This window comes from Balaenoptera borealis (assembly GCF_965194805.1).
Source record: "Balaenoptera borealis genome assembly, chromosome: 12".
Taxonomy (NCBI): Eukaryota; Metazoa; Chordata; class Mammalia; order Artiodactyla; family Balaenopteridae; genus Balaenoptera; species Balaenoptera borealis.
Window position 1 is genome coordinate 51695604 of NC_138869.1, and position 21409 is coordinate 51717012.

Consider the following 21409-nt stretch of genomic DNA (forward strand, 5'->3'; position numbering starts at 1 on the left):
TTCTCTTTAGTCCTCAAAGTACCCTGTGAGGAATGTAGTATTTGCCCAATTGTAACTTAGTAATGTCCCAGGACCATGGAGACAGAATAGGGGTCTTGAACCCTTTAACTCCAGCCTCATGCTGTTTGTAAAATCTGATCAGTCTTCATGTACAGCCTTCTGTTTTATCCTTTGTCACTGCTTTAGCCATGATCCAGTGCTACTTTAAACTAAGGATGAATGTGGGTCTGTTCATCCTTTTTGTGATCCTTGAGAAAATAACTTTATTTTTAGAATGAACTTTAAAACAGTTTAAAGATTTACCAAGAGCTTTCTGTGAACTAATGCTAAAACAAATAGCGGTCATCAGCTCTGGCTGGGTAAAGAGAAAAATCCTCTACTTTCAGTTAATGGTTAACTTTGAACCATTTATTAAAATAGATTATAAAAAATAAATTAAAAATGGGAGAAGACATACAGCATAAGTGACAAAAAGATAACGTTAGTATATAAGTAGTTCTTAGGAGTCAAGAAGAAAACAGAGCAGCCTGGTTGCAAAAATGGGCAAACACAATGTCTTGGCAGTTCAGGAAATAATACACATATATAGCCAATAAGATACAAAAACGTTTAGCCTCAGTAATCAAATGCAAACTAAATTAATTAGGTAATATTTTCCAATAAAGGATATATGCAATCTGGTACAGGCATTCCACACTATATAGCAGCCCTGACCTTGGATTAAACAATTAATGGAATTGATAAATTAAGAGAGAAACTGGGATTTACTCCTTGACTTACCTCTTCTGAGGATAAACTATTTTTTCCTAACCTCAAATGCAGGAATTTGCATTTCCTTTCCTCTTTCACTGACTAGAATAATTTTCCTACCAGTATTTCTCACTTTACCATCAATGATTCAACTAAAAAATCTTTCTTAGTTTGCATGTTCTACATTTTGTAAATCTATGTGGCAGGCATAGTAGGTATCTCTGAGCATGATTTACATTGCGATGACTTTCATCGGTGGCAAAGACAAGAAAACACATTTCGGCCTTCTGTGGAATGGTGAAAAATTAGAAACAACTTTTATAGTCATCAGTTTTGGAAGTGTTAAATAAATTGCGCTGCATTGATTATGTGGATTAGTATAGCGCTACTAAAAAGAAAGAGAATGATGTATACATACAGATAATGGAAGAGTCACCAAGGTTAAATAACAAAAGCAAGTTCAAAGTCATAGATCCAGAATGGTGCAGTTTATATGTTAAAAAGGAACAATTCACACTGTGGGTGTGTGTTTGTGCAAACACATAAGCGTATATATCATATATAACATACACACAGAGCACATAGCAAAGGTCTAGAGCAGTGCTGTCCAAGAGGGCTTTCTGCGGTGATGTAACTGTTCTGTATGAGCGCTGTGTGGTCCAGCTGGCGCTAGCCCCATGTGGCTGCTGGGCACTTGAAGTGGGGCTAGTATGACCAGGAACTGAATTTAAAATTTTATTTAATTTCAGTCAATTTAATTTTATCAATACATAGCCACATATGGCTAGTAGCTACCATATTAGGCAGTGCAGGTCTAAATGCTTGTGTACCTAAATGTCAATAGGGTTACATCTAGTGAAAGTGTGAGGTTGTGTGCCTGTCAACAGGAGACTTTTACTTTGTATATATAATTTTACAAGAAGGATGTACTTACATAACACTTGTATAATTTTCAAAACCAATTTAAAAAATTTTTCCAAAGAAAGAAAAAAGAGTCAGCATGTTATAATGGGGACAATGCTTGGCTTGGTGGCAGCTCAGATTTAAGCCCTCACTTCACGCTTCTTAACCTCCTCGAACCTCTGCTTCTTCACATTTGAAAAGAGAGATAATAATGGCACTGGTGACAGTGTTCATTGAAAAGTTATGTAAATGCAACTAGCGCCATGTTTAACACCGAATAAAGGTGCAGGGGAACCAGTAGATTTCCTACTGTTGACGTAAGTTAGATTACTACCCTGAGCCCACTGACTACTTGCATTAAAGTCAGATTGTGAAGTGCTAACTTTTAAAAAATTAGGGAATTTTGAGTCACTTCTGAAAATATTGTGTCCTTAGCTAGCTGGATGGGGGAGTATGAGGACAGTCTCTTTCAACCGCAGAGAAAATTTGAGGTGGGTTTCTGTGACCCCGAGACTGGATTGGCCCCTCCTTGAACCACTGTCCCAGGGCAGCCTGCCCCCCCCCTCCCCCACCTCCCCCCTCCCCCTTCTCTTTAGTGCTGGACACCCTGTCTGCTGGACACTTGCCCATAGGAGAGCGTTTCCATCCCTTAGACTGTAGAGACCAAATTTATGAACAGCATTGAAAATATTCTCAATCCCCTTCTTGGGCTGGGGTGGGTTTGGTCACTGGCGCCAAACTAGAAAAGAGAGCTGACAGAGGACTTCATGAAGATGGAGGTAGTGTGGTATAGTTTGGGAGAAGGGATGTAGTTTTCCATTTACAGATGATTTTCCAATAGGATGAATTTTAATCAGTAATGGAGTGTTTTAAAAGATTTTGAATCTATAAATGTATGAAAAACTGTTTTTCAAGTAAAGCAAATAATCACCTGTATTAACTGTTTGGGGGAATTATATTCTCTAGGATTTCGAGCAGTCAAATTTACTTTGCACACCAGAGATCTGCTAAGCACAGTGTTATATATTCTCAACTCCTGCAGTTTATCTATTGAACATATCCAAAGCTTGAATACTAATGTGCATTCCCAGCCTCTCAAAGAGGCCAAAAGGATATCTGACAGGCCCATCAAATGGGACAAGTCTTACTACTCCTTTACTGGGTTCAAGGACCCTGATGAAGACCTCGAGCAAGTCTGGAGAATGGAAACAACCCTAACGTATGTAAGAGTTTTTATTTAAACTTATTTGTAGTTAGTAGCCCCCACTCGCCTCAAATAGAGAAAAGCCTGCATGCAGCAACAAATACCCAATGCAGCCAAAGATAAAACAAAAAAAAACAAAAAACATGAGCTAGAAGAGAGGGTCTCAGCCTCGCATGCACTGGGATCCAGCCCATGAAACTTCTGCTTATACCCATTGTTCTAATTATCTCACAGTGTGTCCAGATGAACAAAAACTTGGGACTGTCTGACTTACCTTTTGGTATAGAAAAGAAGTGGGATTGGATAAGTCAAGGCATAAAAGCAAGAATGAGAGTTGTTGTACCTTAAGTCAAGAGGCTTTAGAATAACATATTAAAGAAATTCAGCGATTAGAAATTCAGCAAAAAAGAAATTCAGTGGTTCAGTTGAGTGTTTCATAGGGTACAATTTTGGTCTGGAGCTAGATGTGTAGCCATCATGGAAAGATTGTCCCAGGGATCCAGAACTCAGAGGTAGTCAGCTGGCAAACAATGAAAACAGACTGGAACTGGGATAAGCCAATTCACCAAGATATGTGCTATTCCATTGGTTCCTTGCCCAAGCTGAGTATTTATAATTTCCTTATTTGTATGTAGTTCATCCAATAAAATTCTTCAGCCTTTAATAAAAGTAGACACTCTTACATTATATTATATTACATTTTACTAGATAATGCATTTTTAAGAGTATGGAACATGTTTTAATCATCTTTCTACTAATCTGCTTTGTAGATTCATAAAACCCAACCAGCATTTTTATTTCACTGAATTAAAGAATTGTTGGAAAAGTGTGAATGTGCAGTGCTGGAGGCTGGGTGTGGAGAACTCAAGGTTGAATATGGAAATGTAAAGTAGCTTAATACAGATGGTAGCAGTAGAAGTGACTCAGCAATGAATGTAGAGGACCGTTTTAAAACAGTGCCTCTGTTAGTTTCATTAGTGTTGACTTAAAAGTATCTGCTGTTTTTAGCAAGAGATACATTGTCTTAAGGAAATTTTCTGAGCGTACATGAGTTGTGTTACTATGAACTCTTCATTTCCTCCAGAGGTATACTTCGTTTTAAATTCAAGCTCTCATGTTGACAATTACCAGGACAGGCTCAAAACATGTCATTTTGATTTGTCTACTCTTAAAGAAGATAGCAACATAAATTAAATAGACCACTGTTTTAGAAATTGAAATCAGTGGAAATATAACTGTCTAATTTATTGATCATTATTATCCAAATTCAGTTGTCAATAACTATGTATCTTGTCAAACAATGAAGTAAACCCATTCATAGCCAGATAGAACCTTTGTTTTCTTAGCTTTGACAAATGAAATTAACAACAATAAAGCATTACATGTTTTAGCCTTGTTTATAAGAGAGATCTTGCATTCACTTTAAAACTGATTTAAAATTAATATTGAATTATTCTAAATGAAACAGACAGTATTTACAGTTGCTTACAAAAGAGCTGGAATAGGGCTGTGGCTGGTTCTTGGTGTAATGCTGTTTCATATCTTTTACTTCCATATATTTTTCTTGGGCTAGAGAATATTGAGAGTTGACTGGTATCACCTTAAATCTTCCTACTCAAAGCTTCTCTTCTAAAATCGACCGGTTAGAGATTTCTGTTTCGTTTAGTTTTTGATGCTTGTATCGGAGGTCCTTGGGTTATATTTCTTGAACGTGGATATGTTAGTGACTTACCTGAACCAGATTATCACACCTCATAGAGTTTGAGTTTAGCTTAGCAGGTATAATTTTAGAGCAGAGGGTCCAGGCTGGGTAGGATAGGAGAGGGCAGCTCTACACTGAAAAAAGGCAAGAAAAGGAATACATGCTGCTCTTTGGGCCCTTTGGGTAAATTACAGTATAGACTAAATGCCGCAAAAAAAAAAATCTGTTGCCTTTACCAGCATGCCTTAGAGGGCCTATGCCCCGGTTATGACAGTTGTATGAATTTGGAAGATTTCATATCTCTTATTTCCATAACCTAACCTGGTCTCCCTGGTCCAGTGTGTTCACACAGGCCCAGCACCCCTTTCAGCCAGTCTTGACCTTTTCCCAACTATGGAAGTTGCCCAGTTTGCGGGGACCCTGATGAGGGTTTGTTCAGGTTTTGTTTTATGTTAGTTTTTCCCAGTAAGGATTCCAGGAGCTTATGTCATCAAAGCCAGAGTGGTGTTGGTATCAGTTTCTTGTTTCAGTTATTAATTTTTTTTTGGCCATGCCACGTGGGACGTGGAATCTTAGTTCCCCAACCAGGGATCGAACCCGAGCCCCCTGCATTGGAAGTGCGGAGTCTTAACCACTGGACCACCAGAGAAGTCCTAATTTTTTAAATTTGTTATTATTTTGCAAATAATTATAAAATTGTTGAACCATTGGGAGCTTTCAAATCATATGAATGGAGTGACTGTCCCATAGTCAGGAGATTTAGGGTAGCTGTAACTAGGACAAAACTTCTTCACCACCATGGTCATTTTGGCCATATACGGTTTGTTTTTATTTTCATTCTTGTATTGTTTACCTCATCTTTATTATATATGTAGTTATAGGAGAGGACTCCTAAGGAGCACATGCTGAATTACACAGTTCAGAGGGAGCATAGAAATAATTCTGCAAATATACATCCAGCTGATCTTCACCTGGTTTACAAATTGCATTCACCTGATCAAAATTTAATCTTGAAAGCATGTTATTTCTAATATTTCAGAATGTAATGTTAAAAAGAGAAAATATAACAGTTTTATTTAGTGTAAACTTTCAAATAATTTTCCTTATGTTTCCGCAGAGACATGCAGGCTGAAATAAAACAGAGAAATTATGAAAATAAATTAGTTGAGTTTTTAAAAACACAACATAGAAGAATTATCAGGTCATAAAAGCTCCATTTAATCTATTTTCTTATATCTGGCAGTTACATTTCAATCTACATTCTAGGACATGCTGTGTAATTTTGAATTTCTCAGAAAATTGTGCTTTATCTTACTGTAAAATCACTTTATAGTGATAAAAACGCTATAATGAAATGTTTAATTTGTAAGGTTTTCTAATTTTATACTATAATAAAAAGAATATGCCAGCCTAAAAAAAATTAGAAAATGCTACTTTGTATTGTAGCTTTTAGTATTTCCATATTTTGCATATATTCTCTGATTATCAAATAATTTTATAACTAAAATGTATTGCATTTATAGAATTTGTATTTGCAAGGAGACAACAGGATCCATTTGTATGTAAACAAATTATCCCATATGTAATGTCTATCCCACTGAAAAAAACATGTCATTGAACTATGGAAAGACCATTTAAATGCTATTCTGTTAGCTCCTGAGATATTAGTAAATGTCAGACTTCCATTTTTTCTATTTGAAGTTTGCACACAAAGTTTTATTTCACTTTCATTGTCTAAGCTCTGAATCCTCTTAGTGTCCACAAAATGCCACATTGGACAATTACAATATTGGAATTATTTCTGTAGGATATTTGGAAATGTTATAATCATGCTTTAACTCATATGATACACTTATTCACTCTTCTCCTTATTTATAGGCTAAGTCATTGTTTTTCAAATTATAAGTCATAACTTTAGTCTCTGTAACCTCCTTTAATCGGGAATGGTTCCTCAGTGTTTTCTTGTCTTCCATTACCTTGCTGTTATTTTGTAGAATGTCCCTCAATTTGAGTGTTTTGAGTTTATCTAGTATTTCTCATAATTAGAGTCAGGTTATTCATATTTGGCAGGAATACCCCGAAAGTGAAGTGTGTTGTTTTCAATGTTATATAGGAGGCATATGATGTTGATTATCCCATTACTAGTGATATTAACTTGGATCATTTGATTAAGGTGGTGTCTCCCAGTTTTTTCCCCAGTAAAGGAACTATTTTTCCCTTCAGTTAGTTTCTTTTGAGGAGATACTTAGGGCTATGTAAATATCCTTTTAACACTGAATTTTTACCCCTTAGCTCTAGTGCTCATTGATGATTTTTGCCTGAATCACATATTATGATGATGGTTGCCAAATGGCAATTTTCTAACTTTTTCATCCCTTCAAGCCGGCTCCTATGTCCCCATCATTCTTTGAGAACTCTCTTACTTCCTGGTTCACCAAGGTGTTCCAGGCTCATCTGGACTTTCCCTGGCCCAGTGTTTGATTGAACCCTTTTGCCGAGAAGCTCTGGTTCTTTTTAGGAGGGAATGATTTTTAGAAACCAAGATCTGGGTGGTGCATGTCTCAATTGCTACTGAACTTCTCAGTGGCCAGAGCTAGGAAACATGTATCTTTGTCTTTATATCTATAGATAGATCTAGTATCTAGATAGATAGATAGATAGATAGATAGATAGATAGATAGATAGATGATAGAAAGAAAGAAAGAAAGAAAATGCCATGTGTAGAACCTTCATTTTCATCTCAGTGTTTAGAGACAAAACACAAAAATTGTTAAACTAGATCAGTTAAATTTTATACACTAAATGTAAGAATTCCAACAATCAGGTCATGAATATATAATCATAAGATTATATTTCAGTCTACAGTTTAAGACATTTGGTCCCCAAACCCCACATGGTATGCCATTTGGTAATTCATTTGTCAAAAAATCATCCTTTCTATTACATAATTTAAAGTAAATTGATTAACACATATGACTTAATAAATGAGGAAAAGGTTGAAAAATTGTAAGAGCTAATAATCGTGATATAAAGTAAGATATTATTTTATTTCTCACACAGAAAGCAGAAATAAAATCACTACCAGTATTCTTAAAGGGGGAGTAGGAAGAATTATTAATGACTGCACACATTTAGTGAATCAAACAAATGTGGAATATAGGGAATTCCCTGGCGGTCCAGTGGTTAGGGATCCGAGCTTCCACTGCAGGGGGCACAGGTTCAATCCTTGTTCCAGAACTAAGATCCCTGCAAGCCCCTCCGTATGGCCAAAAAAAAAAGTGGAACATCTTTAGGTAGAGGAAAAGGTCCCAATTCCTTACGCCAATGTGCAAGACCTTTTATAATCTCACACACACACATGTACGTTCCTTTCCAGTCTCATCTCACACCCCCCCTCCCTCTAGGCATCGTGTGATCTGGGCACGTTGGTTCATCTTATACTTCCCTGTGCACTGGCGTGGTTGGCATGCCCTTCCATTTCACTAATCTGCCTGGAAAACTCTGATCCATCTCTCAGGTTCAGGTCACATATCACCTGCTCTATAGAACCTTCCAGGCAGAATTACTTAATTCTTCCTCTGTTCTCCTAGAAGCTCATATATTCTCTTCCAATTGCTTCTCTCTCTATTCCTTACTAGATGCATCTTCCTTATATTCCCAACACAACACACTGTTAGGCTTTCAGGATAAATATTTGATGCATGCATAATGGTTGATTGGTTCTGAGAGTTTCAACTTGATTACTATTATTATTTTTGCGGCCGCACTGTGCAACGTGCAGGATGGTAGTTCCCCGACCAGGGATAGAACCCAGTGTCCCCTGCAGTGGAAGCGGGAGTCCTAACCGATGGACCACCAGGGAATTCCCTGAACTTGATTATTTTTTAAAGGTTGTAGATGACAACATCTCAAACCTTTAAAGTGACTTAATAATTAAGGAACCTTAAAAAGGTTTATTTGGCAAGCACTTTTGAGATGGACATATGAGCCCTTCTGCAGAGTTATCCTAACGCCTGACCATCAATCACTGACAGGTGTCCCACAGGGGGTGTCAGGTGGCCTGGGGATGGGGTGCTTTAGACCATTTTCCCCCTAACCCCCTGGAGCTTTCTCTTGCACGGCTGTACCCAGGGCCCACTCCACCACTACCATCTTGGACCCAAAATGTTCCTCTGATCCCCGAGTCACCTTGCCACTCTGCCCTGCCTACTCCTGCAGCAGCCATTCAGCCTCCTAGGCACCACCCAGGCCTCTCGTTTGTCCAGACTCCCCTGGGGGACTAGAGACTCTGAGCGACAGCCAGCATCCCTTGTGCCATGACCATTATAACACCGAGGAAGTGATAACCTCCCAAGGGGCCGTGCTGCTCGGTACGAGGCCACCCGGGCTGCCCTCAGCTCTTCTCTGAAAGCTCTCCCCTTCTAATCCTTAGGCCGACTTTGATGTTTATTTTCTCTTTTAAGACTTCACTGAGGTAAACGTTCTAAGAAATGCAGAATTAAAAGAACATCTTTCTGCTGAGCCTATGATGTAGTTGACGGGGGAAAATAATAAAGGTGGAGAGAGGTGAGACTAGAGCTGGGCATTTGGTCGGGTGGGAAGGAACCAAGGGGCAAACAGACCCACCTGACAGGAGCGTGTGGACGGAGACACCGAGACTGGTAAGGCCTGACCAGTGGGAGCACTTGGACAGAGAGCTGAGGGGCTGAGCGGGGCGAGCTCAGGGTGCTGACAACCAAGACAAAAACGGAGCAAGAGACAGGGTCTACCCAGCTAGAATCCACAGAGTTACCTCCGCAAGTGCCTGCCTCAGGAAACACCGCCTGTTGAATGTCACCAGCACCATTAGGTGCGTCTTCTGAATTGACTTTTTCCCTGTCTGGCTGCACTAGGACACCATCTGCTCATGTGCCCCAGTAGGAAAAGGGTCGCCTGTAGATGACCGATGCAAGTGGTGGTCCAGTACAGCCTGCCTAAAAGTGCAGTAAACATAAGTGAGGTTTGAAGTATCTTTAATTCTTTAAAAATCATCCCATCTCTGGAAATCTAGCAACAGGCTGGGTGTAATTTAAATTGAATTTTTTTGATAGACAAAGGAAGTTGTCATAAGTAGAATATGATTTAACAGATGCTGGCAGTTCTCCAAGAAACCTATTTTAGAAGTATTTACTCTAAATGAATAGACTTGGCAGCAGTACTTATAATTTGGTAAACGTTTGATGGCAAACTCGGTTTAACACTGGGGCTGCTTTAAGTCAATGAACACATCGTTCAATAGTAGAAATGTTTGCATTATAGTTAGTATTGCAAAGTGTATATCTCTGTTTTTTTCTTTCTAGATCCTGGTTAGATAACAATGGGAAAAGTGCTGTTAAAAAGCTGAAGAATAGTTTGCCACTTAGAAAAGAACTAGATCGTTTAAAAGATGAACTGTCCCATCAATTGCAGCTCTCGGATATCAGGTAATGAAGAAGAGAAAACCTAATTTAGAGATTAAAATAAACATGTATTACCTTTTGGTAAAGGTTTCTAACAGTTAAATATTTGCATCTTTAATTATTGTGTTCACTAAATATTCAGTTATCTTTTTATGAAAGTAATCAAATGTTTATGTAAGAAAATCAATGTGAATTTCTTGTTTAAAATAGTGAAGTAAAGTTTAGATACTGATATTTTTAGCATAATAGTTTTTTTTTTAACATAATGGGCTTGTAAGAAAAATACACTTTTCCTATGCCCATAATGTATAAAAAATAATTATTTCCCAATCATGTAAGACTGGTACTTAAGTTTAAAAAGAGGAAGGGAGATAAAAAATAAATGTTGTATTCTTTTATTCTATGTTATATAGCATGACTTTTTTTCTTTTTTTTCTTTTCTTTTAATTGAGGTATAATTGACATATAACGTTAGTTCCAAGTGTTTTACATGATAATTCATTATTTGTATACATTGTAAAATGATCACCACAATAAGTCTAGTTAACATCTGTCACCATACCTAGTTACAAAAAAATTTTTTTCTTGTGATGAGAACTTTTAAGATCTACTCTTTAAGCAACTTACAAAATGCAATACAGTATTAATACCTGTAGTCACTATAACTTGACTTTTTAAATGTTTTCATAAACTTAGAAATCACAGTTGTATAAAGATACATGCTGAATCTTTATTTATTATAAAAATGGATTTAACAGCTGTTACAACCCTAAGGAGGGGGTGGTGTGATTCAGTCATGGGACTCTGCATTACAAGATCCCGGAGATATTGTCATCTGGTCTGGAGCTTAAACTTCTATTACTCTTTGCTGTAGCCTGTTTTGTTGTTTTCAGCCATCATTATCAGGACTTTTTACTTATATTGAACCAAATGACCATTTGGGTACCATAACAGCACCTTTTTCCTGGGCTTGCAGAATACAGATAGTACTTATATGTTCTATTCTTATGTATTCAAATCATAGTTGTCCAGGATAATTCAAATTTCAGAGGAAAGTGTTTACACTTGGACTGTGTGGGATGTTTGGGTTTGTGCTGATAGCTGCTGTCTTTTCATCACATCCAAGCTTTGATTAGAGGGGGCCCTTCCAATTCTATAATCTAGTAACATAGACTTCACTAACTAAAAACAAAATAATAAGATCCTTCTTAAAGGTTTATAAACAAATTAATATGCATGAAAATAACGTTTTCTAAATAAATTTTAAAAGATGTGAGAAGGCAGAATGGATCAGGAAAATGAAAGGATTTCTTAAACATAAAGAGAAATAAACATTATTTTACAATATAGTAGAGAAATTTCTCAGCTTTAATTCTTACTATGGTAAATATCAATAGCTATAACCCATATAAACAAAAGCTCTTCGAGGTTCTCAGTTTTTAGGAGTGCAAAGGGGTCCCGAGACCAGAATATTTGAGGACTGTGGACGTGAGTGTCTCGGCTTACTGGGAAATTAACCAAGTCTCCAACAAAAGGACAGTCACAACAAAAGCATTGTGACTGATGACATTGTGTGTTAAAGGAATAATTTTGAAAGCCTATTTCACTTTATCAGAAATGACATTCATCAGAATTGGTGTTAGGATGAAGAAGGGACCTAAGTTTTCTGAAAGCCTGTTGAGCGCCTTACTCCTTCACATGTTCATCCCCTGTGATTTACGCCACCTGTGCTGTAAGAAGTGTCCCCACTGGGCAAGCAGGAAGAGGAACCTTAGGAAGACCAGAGTCAGTTTGTTGAAGGTCACAGAGCTAGTCAATCACAGAATTAGAATTCGAAGGTTGGTTTTCTGACACCACTTAATACCGGTGCTCTTTACACATACACAGAAGCGCCTCTGGGACATCATGCGAATATCAAGTTCCATTTTGTCACTGAGATGTAATAACGTTCATCTATAAAATGAACAGATTATACAATGTCGTAAAAATCATTTTCTCTAGAATATGATAAAAAAAATCCTGATAAACCAAACTGGAATTCCTAGTTGAAACTTCAATCCAAGACATCATCATCGTCATTGAACAATGTAAAGAAGGAAAAGATCTTTGTCAAAGTTTTCCCCATTTCATCCTCTTATTTTAAGAGAAACAACACAGTGTATTTGCTTGTTGTAAGTCTTTGGATAGCTGAATATAGTGCTAAGATGTTTACCCTCTGGTAAACGATTCATTTCCCATTTGGCTGCTTCTTGAAACATGAGTTCGTTTGGGAACATGTTGTGTGTCTCCTTGAGAAAGCAACTCCTCGGCTTTCCCGGGGGTCAAGCAGTGGGGGCGCGTGTGTGCCTCCCTCTGGGGGGACAGGGGTGTTAATGGGCCGTGTGCTCTGTTGGACCAGGTGGCAGAGGAGCTGGGGCATCGCCCACCGCTGCAGCCAGCTGCACAGTTTAGGCCGCTTAGCCCAGCAGAACTTGGAAAGCCTTAAAAATACAAAAGGTAAACAATTTCCATTCACTTCCCAAATCCATATCCCTTAACGGCTATACACATCTGTAAATTCTAGAGGAAAGCTAAGTGTTAAAAGTCTTTGTATTGATAGATGTGACTTTATATCAGCTGAATTTTTAAATCTGTTCCTTTGACTTAAACAGTGACATAAAATTAGGCTTTAAGTTTCTACCGAATTTAATCCTGAGTTGATACATGAAATTTACAGAATTATTTGCACAGTGCTGAAAGAATGAAGCCTCTTTGGACAGTGACCAAAGGTTTGTGTTTTATCATCAGGATGTACAGTAATATTTACAGACCGGTCCGGGATGAGTGCAGTGGGCCATGTGATGCTGGGAACAATGGATGTCCATCATCACTGGACAAAAGTAAGAAAAAGCTTAAAAACAAAAAAAATCTCTGATTTGTCATCGACATACTTTTGTTTCAAACTATGCTGATATGTCAGTAAACTAAAAAAAATTTGAATCATCTGTTTGCAGATCACATGCTTAATATTTTGTAGTTTAAATTCTTAGAGGACTGATTTTTAAGTCCGTTTCTATTTGGAAATTTTATCGTCTTTTCTGAAGCATAGCCTAAAGGCCTTCATTCTGTTGTTTTGTTTGTTTTGTTTTTAGCAGATTTACTGTGGTATAATTGACTTACAATAAACTGCACATATTTAGTGGGTATAATTTGATGAGATGTGACATATGTAAATACCCGTGAAACCATTACCATAATCAGGATAGTGAAGACATCCGTCACCCACAAAAGAATGCTCATGTCCCTTGTAAACCCTCTCTTCCATCCACCACCCCCTACCCAAGCAACCACTGGTCTGCTTTCTGTCACTATAGATTAGTGTATATTTCTAGAGTTTTATATAAGTGGAATCACAGAGTATGTTGGGGTTAGGATCTGATTTCTTTCATTCGGCATAATTTGAGATTCATCCATGCTATTGCGTGTACTTATTCCTTTTTATTTCCACGTAGTATTCCATCATATGGATATACCAGTTTGTTTATCCATTCACTCATTGATGGATGTTGGGTTATGTCAGCTTTTGGCTACTAGAAATAAAGCTATGAACATTTATCTACAAAGTTTATATGGACGTATATTTCCTTTTCTCTTGGGTAAATACCTAAAAGTGGAATGGCCAGATATGTTAGGGTATTTTAACTTTTTAAGAAACTGCCAACATTCGCTATGGTCATCTTTTTAATTCTAGCCACTCTAAGAGGTGTGTGGTTCTGTCTCACTGTGGGTTTAATTTGCATTTCTCTAATGAGGAATGGTGGTGAGCATCTTTTCATGTGCTTTTTTGCCATCCATATATCTTCTTTGGTGAAATATCTGTTCAAATCAAATATTTGGTAGAAAATATTTGCAAACCACCTACCTGACAAAGTCTTTGTATCGAAATATATAAAGGACTCTCAAAGCTCAACAGTAAAAATATAAACAGTTAGAAAATGGGCAAAGAACATGAACAGATATGTCACAGAAGAGGACATACAGATGACGAATAAGCACATGAAAAACCATAGGGAAATGCGATGCGATGTCACTGCACACCTGTCAGAATGGCTAAACTGAAAAATGATGACACCACCAAACGCTGGCGAGGATGCAGAAAAACTGGAACACTCATCCATTCCTGTTGAGAATGTAAAATGGCACGGGCACTCTGGCAAAGAGTCTGGCAGTTTCTTATAATAGTAAACACGTGTTTACCATGTGGTTTGGCAGCTGCCCTCTTGGGCATTTATACAAGAGAAATGAAAAATTATATTCACACCAAAACTGTATACAAATGTTCGTGATAGCAAAAAACTAGGAAGAACCCTAATACCCTCCAGTGTTTGAATGGTGACACAAACCTTGGCACGTGGATGCAACAGAACACCACTCGGTGGTAAGAAGGAATGAACTGCTGATACAGGCCACAGCTTGGGTGGCTCTCAAGGGCATTGTACAAAGTGAAAAAAGTCAATCTCACAAGAATACATGCTGTATGATTCCATTTATATAACATTCTTCAAATAATAAAATTATAGAAAGAACAGATTAGTGGTTGCAGGGGTCGGGGTGGGAGAGCAGAGGTTTCTGTGGCTATGGAAGTGCAGCAGAGGGGATCCTTGTGATGGAGCTCTTCTATGTCTTGACTGTGGTCGTGTCACATGAATCTCTACGTGTGATAAATCTGCATATGATTAAATACACACGAGTGCAAGTAAGACTGATGAAATCTGAACAAGGTTAGTGGACTGTAGCCATGTCCGTTTCCTGGTTGTGATTGTATATAGTTTTGCAAGATGTCACCATTGGAGAAACTGAGTGAAAGACGTGTGAATCTACAGTTATCTCAAAATTAAAGGTGTTTAAAACGTAGCTACCATTTACACATGAATAACTCGTTGAGAGAAAAATTGAAAAGTAGGTAGTAAAATTGTTTTTCAAAAAGTGTTAGAAGTATATTATACTTTGTAGAATTTTTATACTGCTATTGCTTTTATTATAGCAGAGTTTTGATGCCTTTCAACTCCTCTAACATAACTGCAACTTTCTGTATAAAATCTGAGTCCGTAATGTAGGACACAGGTCCTTCCCCGACCCAGCGCCACCTGCCTCTTCAGCCTCGCCTCCTTCCACGTAGGCCACGTGTGCCACCCTCCAGCCACACCAAACTCCTTGTTTTTGAACCTGCTTTGTCCCTATTGGTGCTTCCAGGTTTGCACATGCTTTTTTCTTTCCCTGAAACTTTCCCACATGCAGCTAACCTTCTCTATTCCTTTTTTTTTTAATTGAAATATAGTTGATTTACAATGTATTAATTTCTGGTATACAGCAAAGTAATTCAGTTATACATACGTATACATATTCTTTTCCATTACCGTTTATTACAGGATATTGAATATAGTTCCCTGTGCTATACAAGAGGACCTTGTTGTATCAACATCTATTTTATATATAGTAGTTTGTATCTGCTAATCCCAAACTCCTAATTTATTCCTCCCCCACCTCCTTCCCCCTTTGGTAACCATAAGTTTGTGTTCTATGTCTGTGAGTCTGTTTCTGCTTCGTAGATAAGTTCATTTCTGTCATATTTTAGATTCCACATATACGTGATATCATATGGTATTTGTCTTTCTCTGTCTGACTTACTTCACTTAGTTTGGTCATCTCTAGGTTCATCCATGTTGCTGCATATGGCACTGTTTCATTCTTTTCTATGGCTGAGTAATATTCCATTGTATATATAGACCACATCTGCTTTATCCATCCGTCAGTAGACATTTAGGTTGTTTCCATGTCTTGGCTATTGCAAATAGTGCTGCTATGAATATTGGGGTGCATATATCTTTTCAAATTATAGCTTTGTTTGGATATATGCCCAGGAGTGGGATTGCTGGATCATATAGCAACTCTATTTTTAGTTTTTTAAGGAACCGCCATACTGTTCTCCATAGTGGCTGCAGCAACTTACATTCCCACCAACAGTGTAGGAGGGTTCCCTTTTCTCCACACCCTCTCCAGCATTTGGTATTTGTAGACTTTTTGATGATGGCCATTATGACCAATGTGAGGTGGTACCTCATTGTAGTTTGGATTTGCGTTTCTCTAATAATTAGTAATGTGTTTAACCTTCTCTAAATTCTCGTTATCTTTTCATATTGGTTACATTAGACGTCTTTAGAAACCTTTCCTTGACCCTCCAATCGCTTCACCCTGATGTGGCACTTGGTACACTGAATTCTGATTCTTGTTTTGTTCCCCTGCACCCTGACCATAAGCCCTGGCAAAGAGGGACACAAATTCTTATAACCTCTGTATTCCAAGGACCCAGTTTAGTACTTAAGTACATGGTAGGTGCTCCATAATTGAATTTAGTCGAATTAAGGGAAATTCTGAAGGAACAGACTTGGAATTGAAATACGTAGACTTTATTTCTAAAACCCTTCTTTATTATACCATTTAATCTTTCTAACCTAATTTGAGATTCTTAACTGAATATTTAAATGTTAGTATTTAAGACTTATTTTTATTTGGAACACATTTCTTTTCTTCTGCAATCTCTTCAATTCCTAGCTAAAAGTTCCTAAGATTTACAGTGGTTTGTTTTGGATATTAATATTTCCAGCATTCCATACCTTTTTTCTTATTGCTTACTTGAACTTTCCTTCTAGAAAAATAATTTATAATTTTCTTGTTAGAATTTCTCAATACCATTTATCGAAGTCCTAAACTTGGACTATTAAAGTACCATAAAACTAAATATTCCTTCCCTTTTCTTTTAAAAAAAAAAATACTGTAGCTTTTTGAAAGATTACCGAGTTATTTTGACCTGCAGAGGAGGCTGATGCTTCTGGAGGACCAAATAAGCTATCTTCTAGGTGGCATCCAAGTTGTTTATATCGAAGAATTACAGCCAGTGTTGACACTTGAAGAATATTACTCTCTTCTCAACGTGTTCTATAATAGACTCTTGAAAAGTCGAATACCTTTTCACCCTCGAAGTTTGCGTGGTTTGCAAATGATCCTTAACAGGCAAGTATCTAAAACAATTACTTTTATTCATTCACTCAGATGGGCTGTGTGTGTCCATGCATGAAATTGTTTTGTATTTCCACGTGTGATTCTTAGGAATTAATTAAAGAAAGGAATGCCACCATCTCTGTTGGCAACACTCTTTTACACATGAGAAAAGCCAACATGAGAGGATTGAAAGATTGAGTCTCTAGACCATTGTGTGAATATATTGCCACTTACAGAGCAAATCAGCCCTGTGGAAAACTTTATAGGATTATACTAATGTGCAATCAAGAGTGTGCAGATCAGGCACCATGCTTGGTACTTAAATGCATTATCTCTTTAGCTCTCACAACCTCACCGTGGAGTGGGTTACTACCCCCATCTTACAGATGAGGAAGGTCACAGGGCCGGAAAGGGTGTGGTCATCTTGATAGTGTGTCTCTTTGGGGACAGCAAAACTTCAAATCAATTCTGCTATACAGGAAGTCCACTACATATGAACCTTCAGGCTGCAAACTTTCAAAGATGCAAACGTGCGTTCACATGTCCAATCTCATAAGTTAGTTCATGTGTCTGGTGTACATTGTCACATGCGTGCCTCCTCTACAAGTGGTTGTGCTTTTGTGTACTTCACTGTACAGTACTGTAGAGGGTACAGTAGTACAGTATATTTCAAGTGTTTTTTATGTATTATTTGTGTGAAAAGTATTATAAACCTACTAGAGTACAGTGCTATATAGCCAATTGTGTTAGTTGGGTACCTAGGCTAACTTGTCGGACTTACAAATTGGACTTAGGAACGCACTCCCAGAACAGAACTCGTTCATATGTAGGGGACTTACTGTACCTTTAAGGTGGATTTTCTTGATGGGTTCCTTTTCCATTAATCAGACTAAGAAAATCGTTTCTTTGGGGGTGGAATGGGAGTGGAGAGGTCGCTGATTTTTCCTTTTACGTATGCTTTATTACAGTGACAGATATGCTCCAAGTCTGCACGAACTTGGGCATTTTAACATTCCGATCCTCTGCGATCCAGCAAACCTCCAGTGGTTTATTCTCACCAAAGCCCAACAGGCAAGAGAGAACATGAAAAGAAAAGAAGAGTGAGTTCCCTTAGCCCTCTTCCTGTCTTACCATTCCGTCTAATCGTTAAAAATATTCAGGTAGTCAGAACTCATAAGTATGGGAAATTAAAACTGTACTGAACTTAGGAAATCGACTGTATTAAACTGCATGTCACTTAGGAGTAACATATTTATTTATCCCCCCGGTTGTGCCAGGGATTGGATGTGGCTGTTTTCTCAGTGTAATAACCTCAGTTACATTCCCACCATGTGCCTCAATTTGAGAAGCAGGGCTTGTTAATATAAAAGTCAACTCAGGAACAGAATGAAAGATAAGAGTATCAGAAAGAAACTGTGCAGATGGAAAAGGGTGGCAACAAGGGGGGAAAACTCAGTTACTACTTGATTAACTGGAATCTTCACTGTTTAAAATTTTGAAAACTGCTGATAGAAAACAAGCCTCGTCTGCACTGTCATTAAATTGAGAAGAAATCTTAAAGTGAAAGAGGTTTCTGGTTCATAAGCAGGGCTGTCTCTATGCCATTTGTATCTTCGAAGGAATCCTGTTGTAGTCAGTAGTTTTGTAGGCAGTAAGATGGTGTTGATGATGTTTTGATGTTTCATGGATCTACTATGAAGATAGGGAGAGTATTATATTCAAAACAGGGTGGTTTTCCTAAAGACGTGGCCTAAGGAGGTTTGGCTAGCAAGGATTCATTCATTCATGCGGCCGTCACTTGCTGTGACCTTTGCGGATGGGAAGCTGTGAAAGGCGCCACTGGTAGAAAGATGAAGGCCTGGTCCCCAGGCTCGCAGGAGACGCAAGTGCCCTCAGCGTCAGGGGTGGTGGACGGAGAGGGGTCACGCGTGAGAGGAGCCGAGGCTGATGCTCTGGGAAGGGAACAGGAAGCAGAGGCTGTGGCCGAGGAGGACGAGCTGACGTGTCTGGGGAGGAGGGTAAGGAGGGCGGGGGCAGGAGCCTGGTGGGCGGAGGACTGGGGTGATTGTCCCAGTGTGCTGCTGGGGCCCCCTTCTGGTTACTTACTTCTCTGGCCTCGCTGCCCGTTCTCGCCTCGATCTACACAAATTGCTTGTTTAAAAAGCCTAGGATGTGAAACAGAGAAAGGGTGGCCACGCAGGAGGGCTGTGGACGTGATCCGTTTCCCAGTAGATGATGGGGTCATTTTATGCATCAAATAAGTGAAGGAGTCACATATCTGTTTCACTTGTGGAATTGGTGACAGTTCCGGGCCAGATCCTATTGAACAAATAGCCTGCTTCTTGATTGGTTGGTGAGCATTTATTTGTGTTTGTGTCGTTACCTTTTCTAACCATAAGTTTGTTTTCGAACTCTATGAGTCTGTTTCTGTGTTGTTAATAAGTTCATTTGAATCATTTTTTCTTTAGATTCCATATATAAGTGATATCATATTTGTCTTTCTCTGACTTCCTTCCCTTAGTATGATCGTCTCTAGGTCGATCCATGTTTCTGCAAATGGCATTGCTTTGTTCTTTTTAGTGGATGACTGATATTCCATTCTATGTATGTACCACATCTTCTTTGTCGATTCCTCTGTCTGTGGACATTTAGGTTGCTTCCATGTCTTGGCTATTGTAAATAGTGTTGCAATGAACGTTGGGGTGTATGTGGCTTTTTGAATTATGGTTTTCTGTGGATATACGCCCCAGCAGTGGGATTGCCGGATCATATTATAGCTCTAGTTTTAGTTTTTTTAAGGAACCTTCATACTATTCTCCATAGTGGCTGTTACTGATGTCCATTCCCACCGACGACCTAGGAGAGTTCCCTTTTCTCCATGGCCTCTCCAGCATTTATTGTTTGTAAATGTTTTGATGATGGCCATTCCAACTGGTGCGAGGTGGTACCTCATTGTAGTTTTGCTTTGCATCTTTCTAATAATTAGCGATGTTCGACAGATGAATGGATAAAGAAGATGTAGCACATATACGATGGAATATTACTCAGCCATAAAAAACTGAAATTGAGTTATTTGTAGTGAGGTGGATGGACATAAAGTCTGTCACACAGAGTGAAGTAAGTCAGAAAGGGGAAAACAAATACCGTATGCTAACACATATATATGGAATCTAAAAAAAAAAAATGGTTCTGAAGAACCTAGGGGCAGGACAGGAATAAAGATGAAGAGGTAGAGAATGGACTTGAGGACACGGGGAGGGGGAAGGGTAAGCTGGGACGAAGTGAGAGAGTGGCATGGACATATATACACTACCAAATGTAAAATAGATAGCTAGCGGGAAGCAGCCACGTAGCACAGGGAGATCAGCTCAGTGCTTTGTGATGACCTAGAGGGGTGGGATAGGGAGAGTGGGAGGGAGATGCAAGAGGGAGGGGATATGGGGATATATGTGTACGTACAGCTGATTCACTTTGTTATACAGCAGCAACTAACACAACATTGTATAGCAATTATACTCCAATAAAGATGTTAAAAAATAAAAATAAAATTTTTTTAAAAGTTACCAATGTTGAGCATCTTTTCATGTGCTTTTTCAACAGTGTAAAATTTACCTCTTGAAATTGGCTTCTTGAAAGTCTGCCCTGTTTGAATTCTTTTGCGATTACCAACCCCAGGACATTTCTTGAGGGCAGGTGTCATTTACAGCCCCCCCAGGCCTTGTGACTATTAAGTGCCCATCAGCACTGGTTTTTAACTTGTTTTTCTGGGGAATGGCCACAAGGCGGCAGGATTTCTTCATGCCAGCTCTGCTGCCTTGGGCACCCAGAGCCTTAGGGAAACTCTTGTTTCTGGGTTGTAAATTAGAGTGGAATGTGCCAGAACGAACACCCAAGGGCTTTTGTCTCACTGCCCCTTCCCCCCCAGACAATACCCAACCCCTGCAAAACCTGTGCTGTCGTCTGGAGGCGGGGCGACTCTACAGACGGAGCTGGAGGTGGGAGCCCCACCACTAGGAGACGTGGAGACCAGGTGACTTTTCAAAGCTCTTCCAGCCCAGAGAGTCCATCGTCCTTTGGGTGCAGTGGGCTTGGTGTAGCTGTAGGAGGGCCCGCCTGGATCTGGAGATTGTGGTCCCATCCAGAGGGGACCAGGCCCTAGAGGGCCAAGGAGGGGCTCATTTGCTGGCAGATCCTCCCCAGCTCCCTCAGCCCCAGGACAGCCTGAGCAGTCAGGCTCTACGGATGTGACACCTGCCCAGGTCTTAATATTCACAAGGCCTGCAGGGCTGTAAATAAATAACACCTGTCCTCAAGAAATGTCCTGGGATAAGTAATCAAAAAAGAATTCAAATCAGTGCAGTATTTCAAGAAGCC

The 21409-nt window shown here is 38.9% G+C and overlaps 1 protein-coding gene across 5 annotated transcripts in view; it reads left to right on the forward strand.

Moving 5' to 3' along the window:
- The window catches only part of TCAIM (T cell activation inhibitor, mitochondrial), a 37556-nt gene that overhangs the window by 11244 nt on the left and 4903 nt on the right, over positions 1 to 21409 (forward strand). For 3 of the 5 annotated variants that reach the window (XM_082348554.1, XM_082348550.1, XM_082348553.1), the window contains exons 5-11: positions 2620 to 2872; positions 9899 to 10021; positions 12396 to 12493; positions 12785 to 12876; positions 16815 to 17047; positions 18004 to 18135; positions 20961 to 21065. In XM_082348554.1, the coding sequence (XP_082204680.1) occupies positions 2620 to 2872; positions 9899 to 10021; positions 12396 to 12493; positions 12785 to 12876; positions 16815 to 17047; positions 18004 to 18135; positions 20961 to 21065 (1036 nt within the window). The remainder of the gene's footprint in view (positions 1 to 2619; positions 2873 to 9898; positions 10022 to 12395; positions 12494 to 12784; positions 12877 to 16814; positions 17048 to 18003; positions 18136 to 20960; positions 21066 to 21409) is intronic. The other 2 variants (XM_082348552.1, XM_082348551.1) reach the window with 1 other exon arrangement.